The 23,610-nt window shown below is 50.9% G+C and overlaps 1 protein-coding gene across 18 annotated transcripts in view; it reads right to left on the bottom strand.

Annotated features, from left to right (window-relative positions):
* Positions 1–23,610, bottom strand: part of CTIF (cap binding complex dependent translation initiation factor) — a 297,589-nt gene that overhangs the window by 200,403 nt on the left and 73,576 nt on the right. For 9 of the 18 annotated variants that reach the window (XM_045457976.1, XM_045457974.1, XM_045457979.1 and 6 more), the window contains 2 exons: positions 20,504–20,710; positions 4,269–4,340 (listed from right to left, as the gene is read on the bottom strand). In XM_045457976.1, the coding sequence (XP_045313932.1) occupies positions 4,269–4,340; positions 20,504–20,683 (252 nt within the window). In that variant the 5' untranslated portion in view covers positions 20,684–20,710. Of the gene's footprint in view, positions 1–4,268; positions 4,341–15,336; positions 15,385–20,503; positions 20,711–23,610 lie in introns of all 18 variants that reach the window. The other 9 variants (XM_045457969.1, XM_045457984.1, XM_045457985.1 and 6 more) reach the window with 2 other exon arrangements.

The following is a 23,610-nucleotide window of genomic DNA, read 5'->3' as shown; positions in this document are numbered from 1 at the left end:
ACCGGGTTGCACACTCTCACATCAGCTACTTTCCTGCAAATCATCTCCACCATGATTCCCCTACTACAGTGAAAAGCTGGAAACTATTGCAACTTCCTAACTCAGTGACTAGGTGTTGGATGAGGTCTCTTGGAAAGAGGCTGCCAGGATGCCGAATAATCCCCAATACAGCCAAATCCCAATTGCAGGCAGTTGAACAAGCTTCAGGACTATCTGTAGCCCATTCTCCTCTGAGCCCCTCCCTCCCATTTCATGGGAGGCCACCCTAGGCTATCCCCACGTCATGCCTCTGAAAGGGGTCAGAGAAGGCAATGGTTTTTCCCGTCTCCTCCTTGCATTAGTTGAAATAACAAAATATAATCTCAGTGCATGGCTAATCCCCAAATGGTGCCTACACCTGGGCTACACATTCAGGGCACAGTTTGTGACCCGCCATCCAGAGCTTCCGGGGCAGAACACAGAATCTCAACATCCTCCTGCCGACCCCACTTTCCTGGGCCCATGTGGCCCAGGTAGAACACCCACTCAGCCAGCCACCCCCATCTCCAAGTACCTTTAGTTTCCTCCTGAAATTCTCCCCCATGGGTGAATGTGGGGTAGCAGAACCACCCCCACTACCCCAACGACCTTAGAAACAGCAAAATGGGTGTGGCCAGAGCAATTGGCCCCACCAGGGACTGACTGAATGGACTGGGCCTGTGCCAACTCAGTGTAGTCTCAGGAGTCTTAATTGAGCTACTACTAGGTGTAAAGCCCTGGGCCAGGGGTGGTCAAGGATGTAGAGGCAGCCCTAGGACGCATCTCAAGGTTGACCGGCTGCCTGAGGGGATAGGCAGATGTAGGTGGAACAGCTTGATTATAACATGAATTTGAGTGAGGGTGTCTGTGTGGATGAGAGGGGGCAGTGAGAACAGTGGGGAGGCTCATGGGGCTGGTAGGGGTTCCTAAGAGCTGGGGGCCAGTGCTTCTGCATCTGGTGGACCAGGATGAAGGGAGCTTTGAAGGATGTACCCATGCACCCATCAGAGCTGCACCCAGCAAATGCACCCTTCAATGGCAGCTCCCTGGTTCCCCCTCCATCAGGGAGCTACTTTAGGACCGTGTAGCTAAGGGCTTTCCTTGTAACACAGTCACCTGGGATGCCGTCCAGCTTTGATCCCTCCACCTGAGGGCATCAGAAGATGGCTACTTCATGAGGGGAAGTCCAAGGCTCCTGGGGTCCTGGGCGGGACTCCCACTGGCAGGAGCACGGACATGAACCAGCATGGGCCACTGAGGACAAAGGCAATGCTCTAGAGCAGGCAGAGCTATGAGAAGGAAGGAGACTGTCCTGACACTGTTGAGCTGCCATGCCAATCCCAAATACCCACCCGGGCTGGTGGCAAGAGAGAGAGAAATTTCCACCTTGTTTACACCACGCTACTGTTTGTACCCTAAATTAATTGAATCACTCATGTCAGTCAGGTCTTTCACCACCGAACCAAGAAGACATTATTTCAATCAGACTCGTGCCTCTCCATCTACTATGCATACAGCGCCAGAGTGCAAAATGTGGCCTTCCATCCAGGGGGTCTGGCTCAGTCCCACCTTCCCTGCTCACCCCACCTAGGTTCCTTAACTGTGACACCTGAGGTCGGGCCACCCTTTGGACACCTGTGTCTCCTGCCCTGAGCATGTCTTGTCCTTTACACTATGTATCTTGTCCTTCTAACTGTATGGTAAGGCCCTTGAAGGCAGAGGCCATGCTTCAGGTGAACCCAGGGCTTAGCACCAAGCCTCTACAAACACCCCCTGGCTGATGACTCTGTAGGAAACCCCTCCACAAACACCCTTGAAGTCTTCCTTGGATCTAAGCAGCTTCACAAAGCATGGGCTTTGTGACTCCCCAGGACTCAGGCAAAGTAGCCTTCTCTTTCACCACAGCTGATCCCGACAACCCATAAGACACACACCTGAATCCTCAGGTGGCTGAGGCCGTGGTTGTCTCAGTGCCCTGGCTGTTCTTCTGCTTCTCCCCTCCACCCTTCCTCCCTCTGAGATGATCAGATGGAGGGACACTACATGGGGGCGGTGGCAGGGCCGATGGCCCCATGACTTGCAGGAGAGCCCTCCCCAAAAGGCCTCGTCCTCTGGGCACATCAGGGAAGTGAGACAGGTTTGTATTAACCAGACCCCATCTCCACCTTCCTGGGGCTCTTCCTCCATAATGAACCTGTGTCTCAGTTCCACCTGCCAAGAAAAAGTCTAACATGAACATTTTATAATTTCTTCTTTAAATTCTCTTGCATTTCATTTTGTCTAACCCTGCCTACTCCAAGCTGACTGCTAAGCTGCTCCCCAAAGACGGGAATGGGGGTCAGCTGGTGCTTGTGGTGCCAGGGTACCCAGTCCCACAGGCCCCCAGCCTTGCTCCATCTGTCGTCTGGCCAACTCCCCACCCACCATCCCCCAGGGGCATGAACCTGGCCATGAAAGGACGGCACAGGATGAGGGAGGCAAGCAGGAGCACGAGCCATTCTCAGCCCCTTTGAATCCTGTTGGGAGTGACAGGAATAAGACCAGAGGGAATCAGTGGCAAAAGGGGGCCCACAAAAGGTGATACGGTGGGGGGGGGGGCGGGGGGGAGATTCTGGAAGATTCCAGAATGAGGCACCTACTGACAAAATAACAGAGAGCTAGCTTTTTGGTCTCTCATTTATCAGCTGCTTGTGTCCCCCATCCAAGAACTTCAACTGTTCCCTGGAACCCTTTATCTGGTCCTTGAGTCCCCAGATCCAAGCCCACTTCTGCCGCTGAAGAGTTAAGGGAATCTTCATGTAGGAAACCCCAGGGTAACTGGCAAATGGTGCTCCTGATGTGCCAGGCCTTAAGGGCACTTAGGCCTTAGGGATTCAGCAAGGATAACACGGGGTCCCTGACCCAGCACTGGCAGTCTAGTGACGAGGATAAAAGTCCTCCATAGAAGGACACCTACTACAGTAAGGCAAGGTAAATGGCCAAATGGGGGAAGGGTACAGTGAGAGACCTGGGTTCAAGTCCCAGCTTGGTCAGGTCATTATACCTCCGTGGACCTCAGGTACAAAATGGCCTGGAGAAGCGAAGGACCCTCAGAGGCCATTGAGTTTCCCGATTGTTATATGAGGAAGCTGAGGATGAAAAGAATTTCTACCAAGTTCGTGGCAGAGCAAAGAGGAGAACCTGGGTCTCGTGCCTCCTCCCCTACCCACAACCCCACCCCAGGGTTCTTGTTAATGGCCTCCTAGCCGAGAAACAATGAAACACACACAAACAACTTATAGTGTGAGAAGGAAGCTATCCCCACACACCATGGTGTAAAAAGCCCTGCAACCTAAGAAAGATCAGGAACGGAGGGCACTGACCATCTTCCCTTAGAACAGAATAGAGAGGAGTTGATTTAACCAGTGCCATGGGACAGAAGTCGGACACAAACAAGTGCGTCCAGGGCAATGTGTGAATGAAGCTGCTTTGAAATTCGGAGCAAGTGAGTGCAGGAGCCCAGAAAGGCTCCCCATTTATCTGTCTGGACAGGCACAGTGTGAGGCTGGGCTCACGGTTGGGGATGGATGGTTTTTTTGGCCTCTGGACACCGAAAGGGTACACAGGGCCTGGGGGTCACCAGCACTGCCACCTCGTCCTTCCAGGCCGCACAGCCCACACCTGTGTGGTTACCCCCCAGGGGATCTCACAGGCAAGCAGCAGGGAGGGAAACAGCGGGTTCCAGCCAGGTCCAGCAAGCTGGAGGGCTGGGGCGGGGGGAATGGACCAGGTGCTGACACCTTATCCCCACATTCTGCCCCTCCGGGTCCTCTGCACACCTGGAGCAGAAGCGATCTCAAGTGACCAGCACCATAACTCTAGGGGTTCCCCTGTTTGTGGGATCCATTCCCAGTGCTGATGTGTGAGCCTCCAAGTTCATTCACGCTGTTACTTATACCATTCCACGCATCACTTATCCACTCTCCTCCCAACGGGCATGCGCTTGTTTGCAGATGTTGACGCAAAAAAAAAACTCTTACAAGAAAAAAAAAAAATCTTAGGAACCTATGTATTCTGAGGAGGGGGGTGCTTCGCTGTGGGCTGGCGGTTCAGGGAGAACTTTCCGGAGAGCAGACTGCACCCTCCTCTCTCCTGTTTCCTGCTCTCTCCTCATCACCACTTCCCAGGAGAACCATCACAGGCCAGCCCAGGAACCCAGACAGACAAGACACATTACAATCCCCCAAAGGAGCACAGAGCGGGTTCCCTACCTGCTGTGCGGGGGCTCGCCCTCGGGAGAAGGAACAGCTGCTGTCCAGCTGTTCACTGCAGTCCGCTGTCCACTGCAGGGGAGAAAGGGGTGGTCAGTGATGGCTGGACACACAGGCTCGTCCTCACCTTATCCGGGCCCTCCAGGTATGGCCCTGCTCTTCAGCAGTAGGGTCAGGATAAAATCCTGCTTGGCCATTTTCAGCGGCAAATCCTTCCCTACCCGCAGGTCCACGCTGGCATCTCCAAATTCCACCTTGCGGTGACCCTCTCTGGTGTATGCCTGGGGCAGGCAAAGTTACTCCCCTTCAGCTAAACTCACCAGAGTGATCAAGACCCAGCCGCGTCCCGGGGTCAACCACGCACGACACGGGGTAACTGTGTTTTGAACAAGCAGCACCTCATCTGACCGCCCGACCTGGCTTTAGCCATGCCAGCCGTCCACGGTGTCAAGGTTAGAGCTGGAGGTGAGGCATATACGTGTGGATCTTCCCAGATACCCAGCTCCAGCCCAGTCCCAGCACTCACCCCTCAAGAGCTCAGAGACCTGGGGTGCCCCAAAGTGTGGTCTGACAACCACTTGCGTGAAATTCCCCAAAACGTGCTGCGTGGGGGTCCCTGGGCCCCGCCCTCCACCCTCTGAATCAGTGGGGGTGAGACTGACCTTCTGCATTTGAACGCCCCTGAAGTCTGAGAGTTCCTGAAACTCATGGGTCTCCCAGGCTTCATTGCGTCATCTATAAAACGGGGCCAGCAAGGCTGGGTGACTGCAGGGTTGAAAGGAAGGACTTCTATAAACTTATAAAAACACTGTCTAGATACGAAGCAGTAGTAACAGTACAGCTTTTCCTCTGTAAGGTGCCATCTAGCTGTATGGTGGTGTGGTTTTTTTTTTAATTTTTTTTTAACGTTTATTTATTTTTGAGACAGAGAGAGACAAAGCATGAACGGGGGAGGGTCAGAGAGAGGGAGACACAGAATCGGAAACAGGCTCCAGGCTCTGAGCTGTCAGCTCAGACCTCGACGCGGGGCTCGAACTCACAGACCGCGAGATCCTGACCTGAGCCGAAGTCGGCCGCCCAACCGACTGAGCCACCCAGGCGCCCCTGTATGGTGGTGTTTTTATTATTGTGCTACACAATAAAACTAGCCTCTTAGGTTAATGTTGAACATTGACCTTGACCGACACCCTGTGTGCTACATAAAAAGCAGAGGAGCCCGATATTTCTGTTTGGCACACTTGGTCAAAACTGTGAGTGTGAATGGCTCAAGGCCAGTGCAGTCACAGTTTCGTAAAACCTTAGCCGGCCGTGCCCTCCTGACTGTGGGTCAAGGGCATGGTTACAGTGCTGATGACACAGGCCGGTCCAAGTATACTCTAGGGCAGCGCTATCCAAATGAAATAATACGAGAGCTACAAACAGGAGTCTCAGATGTAATTTAAGTGATCTAGCGGCCATATTTTATTTTTTTTAATGTTTATTTATGTTGAGAGAGAGAGAGAGAGAGAGAGAGAGAGAGAGACTATGTGAGTGAATGCACAAGTGGGGGAGGGGCAGAGAGGGAGAGAGGGAGAGATAGAGAGACAGTGAGAGAGACAGAGAGAGAGAGAGAGAGAGAGAGAGAGAGAGAGAGAATCCCAAGCAGGCTCCACGCTGTCAGCATGGAGCCCGATGTAGGCAGGGCTGGATCCCACCGCCATGAGATGGTGACCTGAGCCGAAATCAAGAGTGGAGTACTTAACTGACTGAGCCACCCAGGTACCCCTCACCTTTTCCTTTTTGAAATATGGCTGCTAGGGACACAGTAGCGGCTCAGTTGGTTAAGCCTCTGACTCTTGATCGGCTCAGGTCACAATCTCGAAGTCGTGCCCCATGTTGGGTTCAGTGCTGGGTATGGAACCTGCTTAAGATTCTCTGTCTCTCTCCCTCCCCCTCTGCCCTCTGTCCCTCCCTTTCGCACACTTGTGCTCACGCTCTTTCTCTCTCTCTCTCTCAAAAAAAAAAAAAAAAAAACAATGAAAAAGAAAGGTTAAATTAAATAATATGTTTCATTTACCTCAATATATCCAAAATATGATCACTTCAACAGGTAATTCACATAAAACATTACTAATGAGATTTTTTTTATATTCTTCTTTCCATACCAAGTTTTTGAAACCTACTTAGAGCACACGTCAGATTGGACCAGGCCACATTTCAGGTGCTTCAGACACATGTGACTCACGGCTATCACTGGATGGCACAGCTCAAGGGAAACGGCGGGGCAGCATTCCTGAGCAAGGGCACCCTCAGGCCCACGTCTGGCTCATCTCTGCTCTGCACCACAGAGGGGCTGACCCCTGCAGACTGCAATTCCCAGGCTCCTGGGTCAGCTGGCTTCCATCTGGGGTTGGCCCCTGGGAGACAGGAAACAGGGAGAAACCAAGGCGCCTCCCCCCTCTTTCTATGCCTCGGACGGCACTACCAACAGGGACTGGGGTCTCCTTCATGGCTCCAGACCTCACCAGACAGGCCTTCTGTGCATGACCCTGACCCCTGGGCTGGCAACACCATCTCCTCCTTTTGTGACTCAGGGCTGGAGGTAGCGTTGGCTTCTTGTCATTGCTGATCTCGGGTTATTTAGCTTCTCAGCTCTTTTGTCATCTGGGTAACCAACTGCCTGGATTAAATCCTCTCTCTCTGGATACTTGCAGTCGCAAAGCAACTCCTCCCAAGATATTCATTAATTATACTGATTATTAGTGTAAGTATAAGTATATTATATTTATTAATTAATTATAGGAAGGGAAATGAGGACTCCATCAGATACCACCTTAACCAAGAGATGAAGGGATGACATTGGCCATCACAAAGCACATCACCATCATGGACGCCCCAGTGTGATGTGCTGAAAAGGGCACATCACTTGTGAGCTGTTCTTGCCAAAAACGCACAACCTCAATCTCATCGGGAGGAAACACATCAGGAAACCCAAATAGATGAGCTTTCTATGCAATAAGTAACCAGTACTCCTCAAGTCAAGGTCATAGAAGACGAGACCCAGGAAGTGTCATGGATTGGAGGAGAATAAGGAGACCTGACAGCTGGATGCAAATTCGGATCTTGGAACAGAAAAAGGACATTCGCGGGAAAACTGGTGAAATCTGTAATAAAATCTCATTATACCAATGTTAAGTCCTTAGTTCTCATTATGGTACTATGGTTATACAAGGTGTTCATATTAGGGTAAGCTGGACAGGTGCATGGGAATACCCAATACTATTTAAAAATTTTTTTTAATGTTTATTTATTTTTAAGAGAGAGAGAGAGACAGAGCATGAGCAGGGGAGGGGGCAGAGAGAGAGAGAGACATAGAATCCGAAGCAGGCTCCAGGCTCTGAGCTGTCAGCACAGAGCCCGACGCGGGGCTTGAACTCACAAACCGCGAGATCATGACCTGAGCTGACGTCGGATGCTTAACCGACTGAGCCACCCAGGCTCCCTGACCCTCTACTATTTTTACAGCTCTATCCTAAGTTTAACCAAAATAATTTCAGAATAAGAAGTAATACATATATGTACATATACACACGTATTTTTGAATACTACATATACACAAATGCATGTATATATTTGCATAAAATGCTCAAACTACTGTGAAAGTAATCCCTCTCCTTTATAGACTTGCAGCGGTTCCTCCTTTCCTGGTCGGGGCCTGGCCAACAGGGTAGGGGATGGCCAAGACATGCAGCGAAACATACTGGCGGGGGAGATCACGCACCCCTCATTCCATCCTGGGACAACCTTGCAGAGGAAGTCTCCCACCCCCCATTCCAGGTGCCCCAAACACTTCACCCCCAGCTGCACAGCACTGATGTGACATCCCAGAACAGTGATTCGTGGGTGGGCGCACCTCCTCCTGGGCTCGGCAAGGCAGGGAAGGGAGCCTCCATGCAGGGAGAAGCAAGCAGAGAGAAGGCTGGGGCTTCACGTACTTCTAGATGCAACCTCACCCCTGGCTGGGCTTTCCAAGAGCAGTTCCGAGCTCCTGTGAGATGGCCCTGCTTTGTCAAAGTCATCCTTAACTTAGTACCTGCCAACCAGAAGCATTTCCTGGGTGCCTTCAGTGTGGGACCCGCAACACGCACCTTCCTTCACAGGTGAGGGGAGATGTCCAAGGGAAGACTTTGCCCTTGGCAGGGGGCTGGGGTGGGTGCAGGGAAGGCAAATGGGCAAGTGGGGATTCCCAGAGAAGCGTGAGCCCGGGTGTGGACGCAGGTGGGGGAACACTGGCCAGCTTTCCTGACCCCTGGGGGAGGAATTAAGTGTGAATCCCTGCACTTATCCCACAAAGCTGTACCCACTGAGCTTGTGAGGCTCCCACCTCCCACCCCTGACGAAGCAGCAGCCCCAGGGATCTCTTCTCTGCTGCTGCTGTCCGGTGCCCAGTTGGGATGAGGGTTCCTTCCCCGGTCCGAAAGCCCCTTGGGAACTCTCCCTTCTCGACTCCAAAGCTCCTCCCCACCTCTGCTGGGACTGCTCTTAGTCTGCAGCCCCCGCCCCCTGTCTCCCCTTCCCCTTTTTGGAGCCATTGTCTAGAAAAGTCTCCAGATATAGACCTTCCCTGAACTTGTCCTTTATCTGTAGAAGATGATTCCAGAATGGAGACAAGGGCCCCCACCTCAAAGCACTCTCATCTGTCCCACCACATGCCTGATGCCAACACTAGAGAGTTTTTCCTTCAAGGTAAACTGGTTTACGGCTAGGAGCAAGTCCTCTGCGGGAAGAGATGGTGTACTTCTGAAAAGGTCATTGAATGTGAAGAGGCAGGAAAAGTGGGAAATTTTTATAAATGGAAACGATGAACATCGAATTCATGAGTGGTGGCGTAGGGCTTCCACTGTTTCTGCTATAATTCATTTTTTTTAATGTTTATTTATTTTTGAAAGAGAGAGAGAGACAGAGACAGAGACAGAGCACAAGCAGGGGAGGGGAAGAGAGAGAGAGGGAGACACAGAAACTGAAGCAGGCTCCAGGCTCTGAGCTGTCAGCACAGAGCCCCACGCGGGGTTCGAACCCACGAACCGTGAGGTCATGACCTGAGCCGAAGTCGGACGCTTAACCAACAGAGCCACCCAGGCGCCCCTGCTATAATTCATTTCTTACTTTACAAAGCAGAAACACAGATGGCACAGCAATAAGATGTAATAAACAGGGGAGTACAGATGTCTATTCTATACTCAAAAGAGATGCTTATTCTATTATTCTTTGCTCTTCTCAGCACATTTTAATTATCTCACAATTCAAAAACAATTAAAATCAATTCTCTGTCATTTGCGCCCCAAAAGGGACAGTATTTTAGGAGCAGACTTGGTGGAAGACGGGGGAAACCACTGAGCACAGTGGGGAAGGCTGAGGGTGCTAAACATGAACCACCCCACTCCTCAATGGTACAAAGTCCCCCCAGGGGTTGTACTTCCCGACGTCCAAGGAGATTACCAGGCTAGAGCCAAACTGGCAAGTTGACCCGGTACAGGATGAGACAAAGAGATAATCGATAAAACCGCATCCATGAACAAACAGATGTACGAATGGGAATTTAGGCTGTAGATTATATAATGATAAGGATAGCGTTTCAAGGCAGGGGAAAGGAGAGACCATCCATAAACACCGATTTCGAGACAACTGGAGGAAATTGAGGAAAAATTACGCTGGGTCTGCCCCACGCTACCCATCAACAGCACCTTCCAAGTTGATCAGGCTCCAAGAGACAGGTTTTAAACTACATCAAAATCTAAAACTTCTGTGTGACAAAAGAAATCAAGACCAAAATGAAAGCCAAGTGAGAGACTATTTGCAGCACATACAACAAGAAGAATTCGCCAGAATATATAAAGATTTCATTTACATCTAGGCACTGTTCTAAGCCGACTACGTAGAGTAACATTTATTTTTCATGGAGATCTAGGCACGTTCATTATGCCCACATTGCAAATATGGAATCTGAGGCGTAGCATAACTTGCCCAGAGTGACACAGCCAGAAAGTGGCAGAATGAGTACAGGCATAAGCAGCTTTTAATTCAAAGAGCCAATAAAAATGTTGGATACTAAATGTAATGTGTGATCTTGGATTAGACACTGAACCAGCATTTTTTTAATTGTAGTAAAATACACAGAACATAAAATTTACCATTTTAACCATGTTTAAGAGTAGAATTCAGCAGCATTAAGCACATTCACATCATTGTGCAACTGTCACCACCATCCACCTCCAGAGTTTTATCATCCTCCCAAACTAAGACTCTGTCCCCATCAAACACTAACTCCCCAGGCCCCTGTCCTCCTAGCTAACCGCCACTTTCCCATTCCGCTTTCATTCTCTGTGGACTTTACTAGTCTAATGCCTCACAGAAGTGGAATCGTACAGTATTTGTCCTGTTGGATATGGTTTATTTCACTAAACATAAAGTCCTCGGGGCGCCTGGGTGGCTCAGTCAGTTGAGCGTCCGACTTCGGCTCAGGTCACGATCTCGTGGTCTGTGAGTTCGAGCCCCGCGTCGGGCTCTGGGCTGACGGCTCAGAGCCTGGAGCCTGCTTCCGGTTCTGTGTCTCCCTCTCTCTCTGCCCCTCCCCCGTTCATGCTCTGTCTCTCTCTGTCTCAAAAATAAATAAACGTTAAAAAAAAATTAAAAAAAAATAAAGTCCTCAAGATTCATCCAGGTTGCGAATGTCATAGGATTTCCTTTATTTCCTTAAGCTTCACTCCTAGTTCATTGTATGGATAGACCACATTTTGTTGATCTATTCATCTACTGATGGAAGCCTGGCTATCCACCTTTAGGCTATTGTGAATAATGCTGCTAGGAATACGGGCATGCAAATATCTGCTCAAGTCCTTGCTTTCAATTCCTTTGACTATATATTCAGAAGTGGAGTTGCTGGATCACATGGTAATTCTGTGCTTAATTTTTGAGGAACCTAGAATTTTTTTTTTTCGCTATAAAGGGTATAATTGGGAAAACTGGTGAAATACAAGATTAAATACAAATTAAATAATAATACTGTTTCAATGTTTATTTCCTGTACTATGATTATGAAAGAGAATGCCCTCGTTCTTAGAAAACACACACTGAAGTGTTTAGGAATAAAGGGGAATCTGCAACTTACTCTCAAATAAATCAGAAAAATCTCTTTATAGAATCTCTCCCTCCCTCCCTCTCTGTCTCTTTCTCTCACCCTGAGAGAAGAGAGAGAGAAAGCAAATGCTGGAAAATATTAACGATTGGCTATTCCGGGTGAAAGATATACAGGGGCTCTTTGTAGTATCACTGTCATTTTTATTTACATCTGAACTTATTTCAAAGTAAAAACTCATTGAAAAAGTCATCTTATCCAGGGCTTTTTAACCAAGGGGGTGGCAGGACCACCCAGAGAGCAATTTGAAAGTCACGTGGGAGCCACTACCTTCTTGCAATGCCCAGAAAGGGGACAAGACTTCCTCACGGAGCTCAGGCATGGGACAGCCAGCAGCAGAATCCCACTGGCCTAAAGACTGAGCTTCTCAAAGCCAGGAGCAAGTTCAACCGCTTCCTTTACGCTGGGCACACGGGCTCACTGACCAGGAGGGGAAAAACAAGAAGGCGAGGTGGGGGCACAGGCTGGCTGGCAGCCCATTCTCCATCCACGTGATGCTCCAGAAAAGCCTTGTGTGTAAGGGGAAGGAGGTGCTGTCCAAGACCTGAGATTTGAGAGAGGAAGAAAGCCTTTTCTGGTCCTATCTTAAAAAAAAAAGAAAAAAAAAATCCCTAACTTTCGTGTTGTAGAGGCAGCATAATGTAGTGATTAGGAGCTTGAGTTCTTGAGGCAGCGAATCTTGAGTTCCTATTCCCGCTCTATCAGTTACTCTATGACCTTGGATGAGCCACTTTATTCCTAAGACTCAATTCTCCCACCTGTAAATAACTAACAGAAACTAGCAACGGTAGGGGGGTTAAGTGTATGGCAACCGGAGTAAGACCGCCCGGTTCAAACCTCAGACTGACCACACACTTCCTGTGTGACCTTGGGCAGCTTATGCAACTTCTCTGTGCCTCAGTTTCTCCCCCACCCCCTAAGCAGGCAACAATAACAATACCTTCACGGAATTGTTGTAAAGAGTAAATGAGTTAACTTGGACAGGCTTCAGTGTCCTTTGTTAGCTCCTGCTGGTCTCTTTAGACTCCTAGAGCTCAATGCTGGACCCTCTTCTCTAAGCCCCCTCACTCTCGGCTCAAAATGCCATCCCTATGCTACTATTGACAGACGTTTAAGTCTCCAGGTCATTCGTTTCCTCTGAATACTGCCTTTTCACATCTCCCTGCTTCATCAGCACGGAGACATTAATGCTACGTTAAACCTTTCACGTCCCAAAACCGAACTCTCGAGCTTTGTGCCTCAAAGCTACTTCTCCAGGGTTTCCTGTATCTCAGGTCTGCAAAGTCTATCCCTCCATCTGCTCAGGCTAAAATCTTCAGGGCTGTGCAGTAGAAAATCCCATTATTGGGGCACCATGATAGGAATCATTGTCGGGTAGGTGTCCGACTCTTGACTTCGGCTCAGGTCATGATCTCACGGTCCATGAGTTCAAGCCCCCCATCGGGTTCTTCACTGACAGCACGGAGCCTGCTTGGGATTCTCTCTCTCTCTGCCTCTCCCCCTGCTGGTGCTTTCTCTCTCTCTCTCTCTCTCTCTCTCAAAATAAATAAATCAACTTAAAAAAAAAAAAAAGAAAATCACGTTATCTGTACCTTTAAAGTATAACGAGTATCTGACCACTTAGCACCTGCACGGTGATCCCACTGCTCCAAGTCACTATCACCTTTTGCCTGGACCAGCCACATGGCTTCCTGGTCCCCCGGCCTCCTCTTCTGACCCCTCCCTTTGCCATAGCTTTTTCTCCACACAGCATCCCGAGTGATCCTATTTAACCAGTCACACCATGCCCAACCTCTGCTCAAAACTCTCTAGCGTCTGCCCAGTGTCACTAGAGAAAAGGCCAGAGTCCTCCGTGGGGAGGAAAAGGCCCTCCAGATCTGGCTCTTCTAGGACCCTCCCCCTTGCTCACTTTGCTCCAGCCAGACCGGCCCACAGGCTGTTCCTCCAAGCAGGGCACCCTCCCCCATCAGCGCTGTGCCATCACATTCCCTCTGCCTGCAACACTGGTTCCCAGGCGGGCTCATTCTCTCACCTTCTTCAAATCTTTGCCCAAAAGTCTAAGTGAGCCACCAGGGAAGCCCAGCACCACCCCGTCTCCTGCCCCACTCAGGTGTCTGCCGTCTGTCTTTCCTCACTTGAAAAGAAGGGCTAGGGGTTGGGGTCAAGGATTATGGTCCATTCTGTTCTTGAGTTTCTCCCCAGAACCTAGACCAGGGCTTGAACGAACAAATGTTAGCTCTAATTATACTTCACTACTTAGCCGACAGTGACTGGCAGAAAAAGAGGAGGTTGAAATGATGATACTTTATGCCGAATCGCCAAATGACGTTTAGGAAATCATGCTAACTAAACAAGTAAGCTAAAAATTATATGTATGCTAGAAGTTCAATTTCATAAAAGGTATATAAAGGAAAAAATAATACATAAAAATGACATTAGATTTTGTCGTAAAGTTATGGTGGGCTTCTTCGTCTATTTTCTGATTATCTCTATTTTTCCAGTTGTTGCTTTAAAAGTAAAATACAGGGGCGCCTGGGTGGCTCAGTCGGTTGCGCGTCTGACTTCGGCTCAGGTCATGATCTCACAGCTTGTGAGTTCGAGCCCTGCGTCAGCCTCTGTGCTGACAGCTCAGAGCCTGGAGCCTGCTTCAGATTCTGTGCCTCCCTCACTCTCTGCCCCAACCCACTCGCATTCTGTCTCTGTCTCTCTCAAAAATAAATAAACATCAAAAAAAAAAAAAAAGGTAAAATGTAATTGTAGGGGTGGCTCAGTTGGGTAAGCGTCTGACTTTGGCTCAGGTCATGACCTCACAGAGAAGCTTCGGATTTTCTGTCCCCCCGCCCCCGCCCCTCTCCCACTCAAGCTCGCTCTTTCTCTCTCTCTCTCTCAAAAATAAATCAACATGGGGGCGCTTGGGTGGCGCAGTCGGTTAAGCGTCCGACTTCAGCCAGGTCACGATCTCGCGGTCCGTGAGTTCGAGCCCCGCGTCAGGCTCAGGGCTGATGGCTCAGAGCCTGGAGCCTGTTTCCGATTCTGTGTCTCCCTCTCTCTCTGCCCCTCCCCCATTCATGCTCTGTCTCTCTCTGTCCCAAAAATAAATAAACGTTGAAAAAAAAGATTAAAAAAAAAAAAAATCAACATGAACAAATATTAAAAGTAAAGTAAAATTTTTAACTTCCTAAGAAATGACTGGTAATCAGACTGAAGAGCAACCTCACTGGAAATTAAGAAAATGCAAATTAAGATGCCAAGAGGTGATTTGTCCCAATCCGCTGGTGGTGGTGTGAAAACAGAACATCGCAGAAAACAATTTGGCAACAGCTATTAAACTTGATTCTTCTTCTCAGCATCTACCCACAGAAACACTTTCATATGCGCATGTTCGATAATACTTGCTGAAGTCTCTAACGTTTCCAGGGGAAAATTGAGAAGTTTACCTGAAATCCCATCAATAGGTGAATGTTAAAGTATGGGACATCCATACTATGAACTACTGTACAGCCGTTAAACAGAACACAGCAGATGTAGAAGGGCTGAAAGAACCCCTAAGGCATACGGCAAGGTGAAAGATGTAGGTTACTGACCAACATATTCACTGGCTATGATTTATGACTTTGAAATAATGTATTTCTATAAGTCCGCGTGCGTGTGTGTGTGTGTGTGTGTGTATGTGTGTGTGTGTTGGTAAAAGCATTAAAAAAAGGTGATGAAGTTAACTCATTCATCAGGCACTGAAATGAGGTGGTAGCTAAGGGAGACTTTGTTGCTAATATTAGAATTCGTGTGTACCATGAGAACGTCCGCGTATAGTACTTGTGTAATTAAAAATAAATCGCGTCGCTAATTAAATGAGTCCTCCATGCACAAACATCCCACGATGTCCCTCAACCTCACTTCTTCAGTTAAGCTTTTCATGGGTGGCCCACCATTGAGTGCTTCCTCCTATGAGTAAAGAGGGCACGGGAGAGGATTCAAAGGGCAGGAGGGAATGAAGGAATGGGATAAAAGGGGGATGAGCGGACAGTGAACGGGGAAGGCAGAATGAAGGAAAAACACGAAGAGAAAGAGAAGGAAAACCACCGTGAGTGAGAGATGCCACACCAGTCTGAGTATCTGCATCCCACTCTTTACACCTGCATGGTTGCCTCGCTCTTGGTAAGGACACTTCGCATTTCAGACAAAACCCAGGACCTCCAAGTGCCTGACGACATCAAAAAGGACCGTTAAGAAGTTATGTTCACCCTCACTCGTTCTTCAGTTGACCTGTTAACATAATTTATTGGAAATACGCTTTCATTCAATGTATCTGCTCTTTACAACGTCTCTACATTCTATCCATCCAACGGTGGAGCTCAAGGCAGGTGGCCACGGAAGGATGGGGAAGGGAGACAGACATGTCCCACCCGTGGTCATGGCTGTCAGCCTCATCAGGGCTTCAGAGTCAAGTGGGGGCTTATAAGAAGGCCAATGTCCAAGCCCCTCCTCATTCAACTGAACTTTAGGTGGGGTTTGTACATCAACATTTGTCCAAGCTCCTGGTGTAATAAAAACTGCTTTGAAGCTTTATGATGATCCACTAGACTGTCCACTAACTTCAGGAAGTGCCAAATATTTCCCACTTAGTAACATCCAGATCTCTTCCACAAAAGGCTAATGGTAGGGTCACCTGGGTGGCTCAGTCGGTTAAGCGTCCGACTTCGGCTCAGGTCATGATCTCACGGTTCGTGAGTTCGAGCCCCGCGTCGGGCTCTGTGCCGATAGCTTGGAGCCTGGAGCCTGCTTCAGATTCTGTGCCTCCCTCTCTCTCTGGCCCTTCCCCTCGCGAGCTCTGTCTCTCTCTCTCTCTCTCTCTCTTTCCATTCATTCATCCTTCCTTCCATCCATCCATCCATCCATCCATCCATCCATGCATCCATCCTTCTCCCTAGTTGTTGCTAAAGAAGGCGTGGGGAAAGGGGTGCCTGGGTGGCTCAGTCGGTTAAGCATCTGACTTCGGCTCAGGTCATGATCTCATGGCTTATGAGTCTGAGCCCTGCATCAGGCTCTGTGCTGACAGCTCAGAGCCTGGAGCCTGCTTCGGATTCCGCGTCTCCCTCTCTCTCTGTCCTTCCCCTGCTCATGCTCTGTCTCTCTCAAAAATAAATAAACATTAAAAAAATTTTTTAAAAAGAAGGGGTGGGGAGAACACAACTGTACAAGCATCATGAGGTCTTTTCTTCTGTCAACCGTCATCTCTCAGATCCTAAAAAAATGATCTCACCAACTGGAAAGCAACATGACTCTCTATTCTCTCAAGTTTTCTCAAGGTTTCCAAGATTCTTAACAATTTTCCTCTTCCAGAAACATCAAAATACCACTTCAGACAGGCCGATGGAGACATTCTCTGAGGGTTTTTTTTTGGGGGGGGGGGTTGGCTTCCATTTAAAATAGTCATCAGGTTAAATAAAAACAAGCAAAAGTGCTCTAGCAGAAAGACTTCCCATAAAGTTGTGTCAACAGAGACTTTATTTTTTTTTTAAAGAAGCGTGTTATATAAACACATCTAACCCCAGCCTTACTTAGAGTTGTCCACAGCTGCCCCTTCCTCTGGAGTCTGCACCCCGCCTGTCTTTGTGGGTGTACGGGAGCAGGTTTGGTGGGAGTGGGATTAAAATGTCCCTCCTTGGCCAGCGCCTCACAGGCAGATCCCAGGACCCTGCCAGGTTTTGCATTCTTGCAGGGAACATCAGAGAACACAAAGCTTAAGGAATGCATCAGATGTTACAAGTACCCGTGCTTTCCACGCTGCTTCACAACAAACATCTGTTTCAAAGCCCCTGCAGATGTGGACCTCCAGGCATGGTCAGTCCCGACCTATCCCAGGAACAGGAGCTAGAAGGGCAGGGCCCTGAGTGAGGGCACGTCTCTCTTTGCTCTATATCTTGAGAGCTCAGCCATCACCACAGGGAGGTCAGAGACAGCAGGAGGGCCCCTCCTCCCAGAATTCTCTCCCCAGTGGCTGCTCTGGGAACAGAAATTCTACCATTTTGTAAAGTATTCCTCTGGGGTGAAGCTTCACGGCATCCTCGGACCCTCCACCTGTAAAAGCCTATTTCACGTTGGAGGAGCCTTCGAAGGATGTCATGCCAAAGGTCACCCTGGGCCTGCACAGTGCGGGAGGCAGGCCAGCCCCGCACCCCGTCCACAGGGCCTGCTGCTGGGGAAGTCCACTCTGGGATGCTTCCGGGAGTATGCACGAGTCGGTTCACCTAATTCTGCCCCTTCCCGCACTGCACGACCCAAAGACGTTCATTTCCCTTGGAAATTTTCCAGTCTAGTCAGACCGCCCTGCCCCTTCCGTTCCAGGTTATGATATTGTTGACTGTACATCAAACGTGACTGAAAACTGACGCATCATCAGACAGGACACTTCCTCCTCGCAGTCACCTATGGACCCCCAGGTCACTCACCCCCACCTCAGTCCCTGTTCTTCTTGAAGACTTTGCTCCTGGATCACTGCCGCCTTCTCCGGCACCTGCCTTTCTTGGTGACGCTGATGTCAGTCACCGTGGTTCCTGTGCCCTGCCATCGGTTCCACCGCCCCTCCCTTCCTGATGTCTCCTCTCCCCAAGTACCCCGATGCTCGTGCCCAGACTTTCGTTGCCAACTCCTGCACTTCCTGCCCTGGACTCCAAACACCCGCTCCCCGATGCTTCCATTTTCTGCTCACTCCTTCCGGTGCCACGATTCTGGTAATTCTTTGACTTTCCCAGGCCCCCCAGGCCCCCGTCCACTGACCCTCCACCCCTTCTGTATCTATAACCACGTTGGGCCCTCACACCTGCCCTTAACTGGCTCAGTGTCAGGGAATGTCACTGTCCTGACTCCCTCACTCCCTCGCCCTTCTCTCCCTGCACTATCAGCGCCCAGAGAAACAGTCCTGGCTAAATTCAGCGTTGTAACTCTGCACCTGCACCCTCGTGGCTGAAAGTAGCCGGAGAAGCTCACAGCTGTGTTGCACCACCAGCTGTCATTCTGGAAGCATGGCTACAAGCCTGGAAATCTCCCTCTGCGATTGTGGGTGAGCTGCTGGGGACCGGAGCCAAGGCCAAGCCCTGTCATCTACTCAAGGCCACTGTGCAGCCTCCCCTCTACCCCAGACCACTCCCATCAATGCACAACACGCTGTGTACGCTCCTGTTTTGACCTCACTTCCCCCAAGAACACATCTCCCCCCTTTACAGCAAACGCCTGTAATACACAAAGGATCTGTATCACCCTCCCCATCTCCAACCCATATCTCCTTGACGTTCGCCCCCACCACTTGATGGTCACCCCTCTAGTCAGGGTCCCCAGTACCCCCCACTGCTTGGGGAGGTCATCCTCAGGCTTCCTGTTCCCTGGCCTGGCAGCCGCAGTCCACAAGGTCAGCCCGCCCTGCCCCCATCTCCTCGAACACACCTTCGCCGGCTTCCTGCACTCCACCCCGCCTGGTCTTCCTTCCGCCCCGTGGCCAACCCCCCTCCTGCTCTCTGGCTGACTCCTCCTCCCATCCCTGCTTTCTCGATGTTGGCAGACTCCAGGGCTCAGCGCTCGCACATCTCGTCCATGTGACCCCATGGTCTCCCTGACTCATCCCCTCTGGCTCTCCCCCTTTCTCTGCGCCTCGGCCTCCTCGCTGCCTCTGGAATACTCTTCCAGCGGGGCCTTTGCCCGAGATAGCTGCACAGCTCACCCCTCCACCTACTTCGGTGACATCTCTCCTGATACCCTCTTTGAAACAGCAAACTCCTCCCGACCCTCATCACTCCCCATTTCCTTTTCTGAATTTATTTTCCTCCACAGCGATTATCACCCACCCCCAGGATGTAAGTCCCAGGAGGGCAGAGCTTTATGCCTCTTTTGCTCCCTCCCAGACGCCCAGCTCTAGAACAGAGTCAGACACAGGGTGGGTGCTCAATATACACTGTAGAGCGAATAATGGACACGTTAGAAGCTTCTACTAATTGTGATTCAAAACTTCGAGGACACTAAGGAAAGCATCACATACGTTCCCACCTTTTTTTAAAATTTTTTTTTTTTCAACGTTTATTTATTTTTGGGACAGAGAGAGACACAGCATGAATGGGGGAGGTGCAGAGAGAGAGGGAGACACAGAATCGGAAACAGGCTCCAGGCTCCGAGCCATCGGCCCAGAGCCCGACGCGGGGCTCGAACTCACGGACCGCGAGATCGTGACCTGGCTGAAGTCCGACGCTTAACCGACTGCGCCACCCAGGCGCCCCATATACGTTCCCCCCTTTTCTCTTTCAACATTCCTGAGGAAGCAGAATAATCTCCATTCACCAGACAGGAAAAATCAAGGCTCGGAGAAGTTGAGGGGTGTGCCAAAAGTCACATGGGCAGCTACAAGCAAATCTGGAACCAATTCTTAAACAAATATCTACCGGGAATTTACGGCGTTGAGGAAAGATGCATGCGATATGGCCACTACCCTGCATGGCTCACACTTTATTCTCGAGAACTCAAGATTTCCAAATCCTGGCCCAGAGTCGGCTGAGTCTGGGCTGCCAGACTAGCCCAGGAGCAGATGGCACCAACCTGAAGTTCTAGTCAAAACGCCTCATGCGCCTAACTAGGGCTGGCACGCAGAGCCCCCTGAGGCCTGAGACAGACGGCATGAGACTCAGTTCTGTGGCCGCCAACAACTGCCTGTATTTGAGATCGGAGAGAACGTTCACAAGTTATACCCTTATACGGTGTGCATTCCGGATAAGCTACAACCTCCAGATCTCTTCTAGAACACGAGCTTGTGGAGGACAGGGAACGGTGCCTAGCACACGGCAGGAACTCTATAACCACGCGTTCAATGAATTGTGAGTCTGGCCAGGCCCCAGCTGCCCAGCCCGGTGGGATGGAGTAGAGTCAGAGCAGGGGGGCTTCCTGCCTGGATCCCGTGCTCTGCTGCCTGGGGCCATCCGTGCCTCAGCAAGCAAGGGCCAGGCGGCCACACGCTGCCCGGATTGGGGATTTGGAACCACGTTCGAGTCTGCCAAGGCCCCCGCACCTGCGCAGCGCTCACCTGGGAGATGTGGGACTGGGTCTGCTCGCTCTCGCCGTCCCCCTCCGTCTTGTCGGCCAGCAGCCCCTGCACCTGGTACTCGAGCACGTAGCTGTCGATGAAACGCTCCAGCTCCTCGATTTCCTGCGAGCGGCTGCTCCCAGCCTCGGACGAGGCTGACGCGGCGGAGGAATTCTCCATCCCTCCAGCTCAGGGGCTGCGTCCGGGCTGCAGGAGACAGAACAGCGGGCTCTGTGAGACGTAGCTGGAGGCGGGGATGACGCCCCACTCGAGAACTACTCCCCGCTCCCGGAACATTCTCTCACCCATTACGGCACCTTGGCCTCCCAACATCCCTGAGAAGTCAATGGCGTGCCAGCTGGCCTTCTGTACGAAGAATATGCTGCAACTCCTCTTGTACACACAGGGAAACTGAGGCCCGGAGAAGGCCGGTGACTTGCCTCACTGGCCAACACAGTAACTTGTGTGATAACTTGTGTGGTAGCTGGACCTCACCACCTGGGAAAAGGCAGAGGAGGGACCCAGCCTACCACCCAAGCCCCACTTCCCAACTGGAATTAGCAGAATCTATCACAAACCAGAATGAAACAGACCATAAGCTTTGATGTCCCTGACCCAAGCATTAGGATGCAAGGGGTCCCCAGACACAAACCCTCTAGGTGGCCTGGGTCCTCCAAGAAAATGTCTCCTTCTAGGGGCACCAGGTGACTCCGTCAGCTGGGTGCCTGATTCTTGATTTTGGCTCGGGGCACGATCTCACGGTTCGTGAGTTCGAGCCCCGCGTCGGGCTGTGCGCAACAGCTGGGCGCCTGCTTAGGGTTCTCTCCCTCCCTCTCTGCCCCTCCCCCACCCTCTCTAAATAAATAAATAAATAAATGAAAATATCTCCTTCTAAAGAGATGTTCCCTCTGTGGACACCACACTCTCCTCTAAATTAGCTCAGGCCTCTAGGCCTTAAGTGGTAGACACAATCTCGCAGCCTTGTTAGGATGTGGCTATCAGGGTGTGCCGTGCTCAGTCTATAAGGACGTGACTGGCTATTGATGGTGGAACATGAAAGGCCTGGTGGAGTCTGGGAGGGCACGGCCTAGGCACGGACGCTGTCTGGCCACCCTCCACAGGCGCGTGACTCTCTCGTTAGCCCTTGGCCCCCTCTCTCTGTGGTGGCCTGGCATGATGTGGCGGGCATTCCAGGATACCTGCTGAAGTCCGCCAACATAACTGCCGTCCTTCCTGACCAGACTGGATGGGGCCAGCCACTGCAGCGGCCCAGGCCCGCAGGGACACCCCCACTGCCCACTCCTGTCCCCCGAAGCTCCCACCGGACCCCACCCAGAAGTGGACCTTCTCACCTCTGTGTCCTTTCTCACCAGGACCTTTCTCACCTCTGTGTCCCTTCCCACCAAAGACCCTCCCCTTCCTTCCGACAGGCTCTAGGCCAGACGGGAAGGGGCTTTAAGGCTTATCTGGTGGCCCTTTCATCATCTGCAAATTGGTGCTCTCCATGGGGGAATCCGTTCAGCTGGAGGAAGTACAACCCATACGTGGTTTCATCACCAGAACTAGCAGAATGGTCTCAAACTACCACCAGTAGATCCGCAAAGGAGACCCGAATAACGCACAGGACTCTGGGACCGCAGGGGGTTGCATGCAGCTAGAAAGTGACTATTGATAATAAAGGCAAGGCCCTGGTATGTTTAAAGGAACACTTGAATTTCAAAACCTTGGATGACTGAGAACTTTTTTGGAACGTAGTTATTCGCCAGTTACCAAGGGTTTGTTGAGTTTTCAACTGTAATGGATCCAAGACGGGGAAAGGAATGGTCTGCTGACTTCCAGAAATGCTGCTGAGACCATGAATGTGGACTCCCCCAGGCCCCCGCCGGCCTTTTCAGAGCCTGGTGTTGGCGATGGGGAGGAAGAACTGGCCGAGGGGACACAGACATCCCTCAATGATTTCCAGGCTTGGGTTTTGGCTTTTGGCTGCTGCCTGGGGCCCAGCCTCCCAGGGACCCCAGGCCAGCTACAGAGGGACTACGCAGGGCTTGCTCTGGGCTCGTGAGCTCGGCAGCCTGCGGGGGCTCATGGGTATGTCCACCCGGCCCGGAGGGAAGAGTCCAAAGTTTCAGGCCAGGGTGCCCTCATCAGAGCGAGGCCAGGGTGGCAGTCTGCTCTGATTGGGAGAAGCGTGCCTAGTGGTGCAGGGCCACAGTCAGAGGTGACGGTGGGGATGTCCCATGCCCCTTCCTCCACCTGCCATCCGAGGCCTACAGTGGGTTTACATCCCTCCTACCACCAACGCCCACCTTACCCCTCCTGCTCCTGTGGTTGCCCATGATCCCCTCTTAGCCCACTCCTTCTCCGGGCCATACGCCATGTGTGGTAGGCAGAACCCTAAGAGGGTTCTGGGTGTATACCTTCTCCCAGTTACTCAATCAAACACTAATCTAGGGACTCCTGGGAAGGAGTTTTGCAAATATAATTAAATTCCCAGTCAGCAGACCTTAAGACAGGGAGATTATTCAGGAGGGCCTCCTCCAATCACAGGAGCCCCTTCAATCTGGGGTGGGGGGTAGAGACAGAGATTCAAAGCAGGAGAAAGACCCCACGCGTTGTTGCCGGCTTGAAGGAGGAGCACGTACAAGGAGCACAGGCAGCCTCCAGGGATTGAGAGCACTCCCCGGCCAATGACCGGCAAGGAGAAGGGACACCTGGGTCCTACAACCGCAAGCAAGTAAATGGTGCCAACATCCAGTGAGCTTGGGAGCAGACTTTGTCTCCCAGCCTCCAAACGAGAACTGACCTTGGCGGACACTTTAACTTCAGTATTGTGATTTACTGAGCTGAACTTCTGACTTCTAGAACGGTGAGGTAATAAGCAGGTCTTGTTTTTAAGCCACTAAGTTTGGGGGAGCCTGGGTGGCTCGGTGGGTTGAGCGCCCGGCTCTTGGTTTTGGCTCAGGACATGATCTCACAGTTTCATGAGTTTGAGCCCCGCGCTGGGCTCTGCGCTGGCAGTGTGGAGCCTTCTTGAGATTCTCTCTCTCTCTCTCTCTCTCTCTCAAAATAATAAACTTTAAGCCACTACGTTTGTAGCAATTTGGCAC

Source organism: Leopardus geoffroyi, chromosome D3 (assembly GCF_018350155.1).
Source record: "Leopardus geoffroyi isolate Oge1 chromosome D3, O.geoffroyi_Oge1_pat1.0, whole genome shotgun sequence".
Classification (NCBI taxonomy): Eukaryota; Metazoa; Chordata; class Mammalia; order Carnivora; family Felidae; genus Leopardus; species Leopardus geoffroyi.
This window is presented reverse-complemented; position numbering and strand designations above follow the sequence as displayed.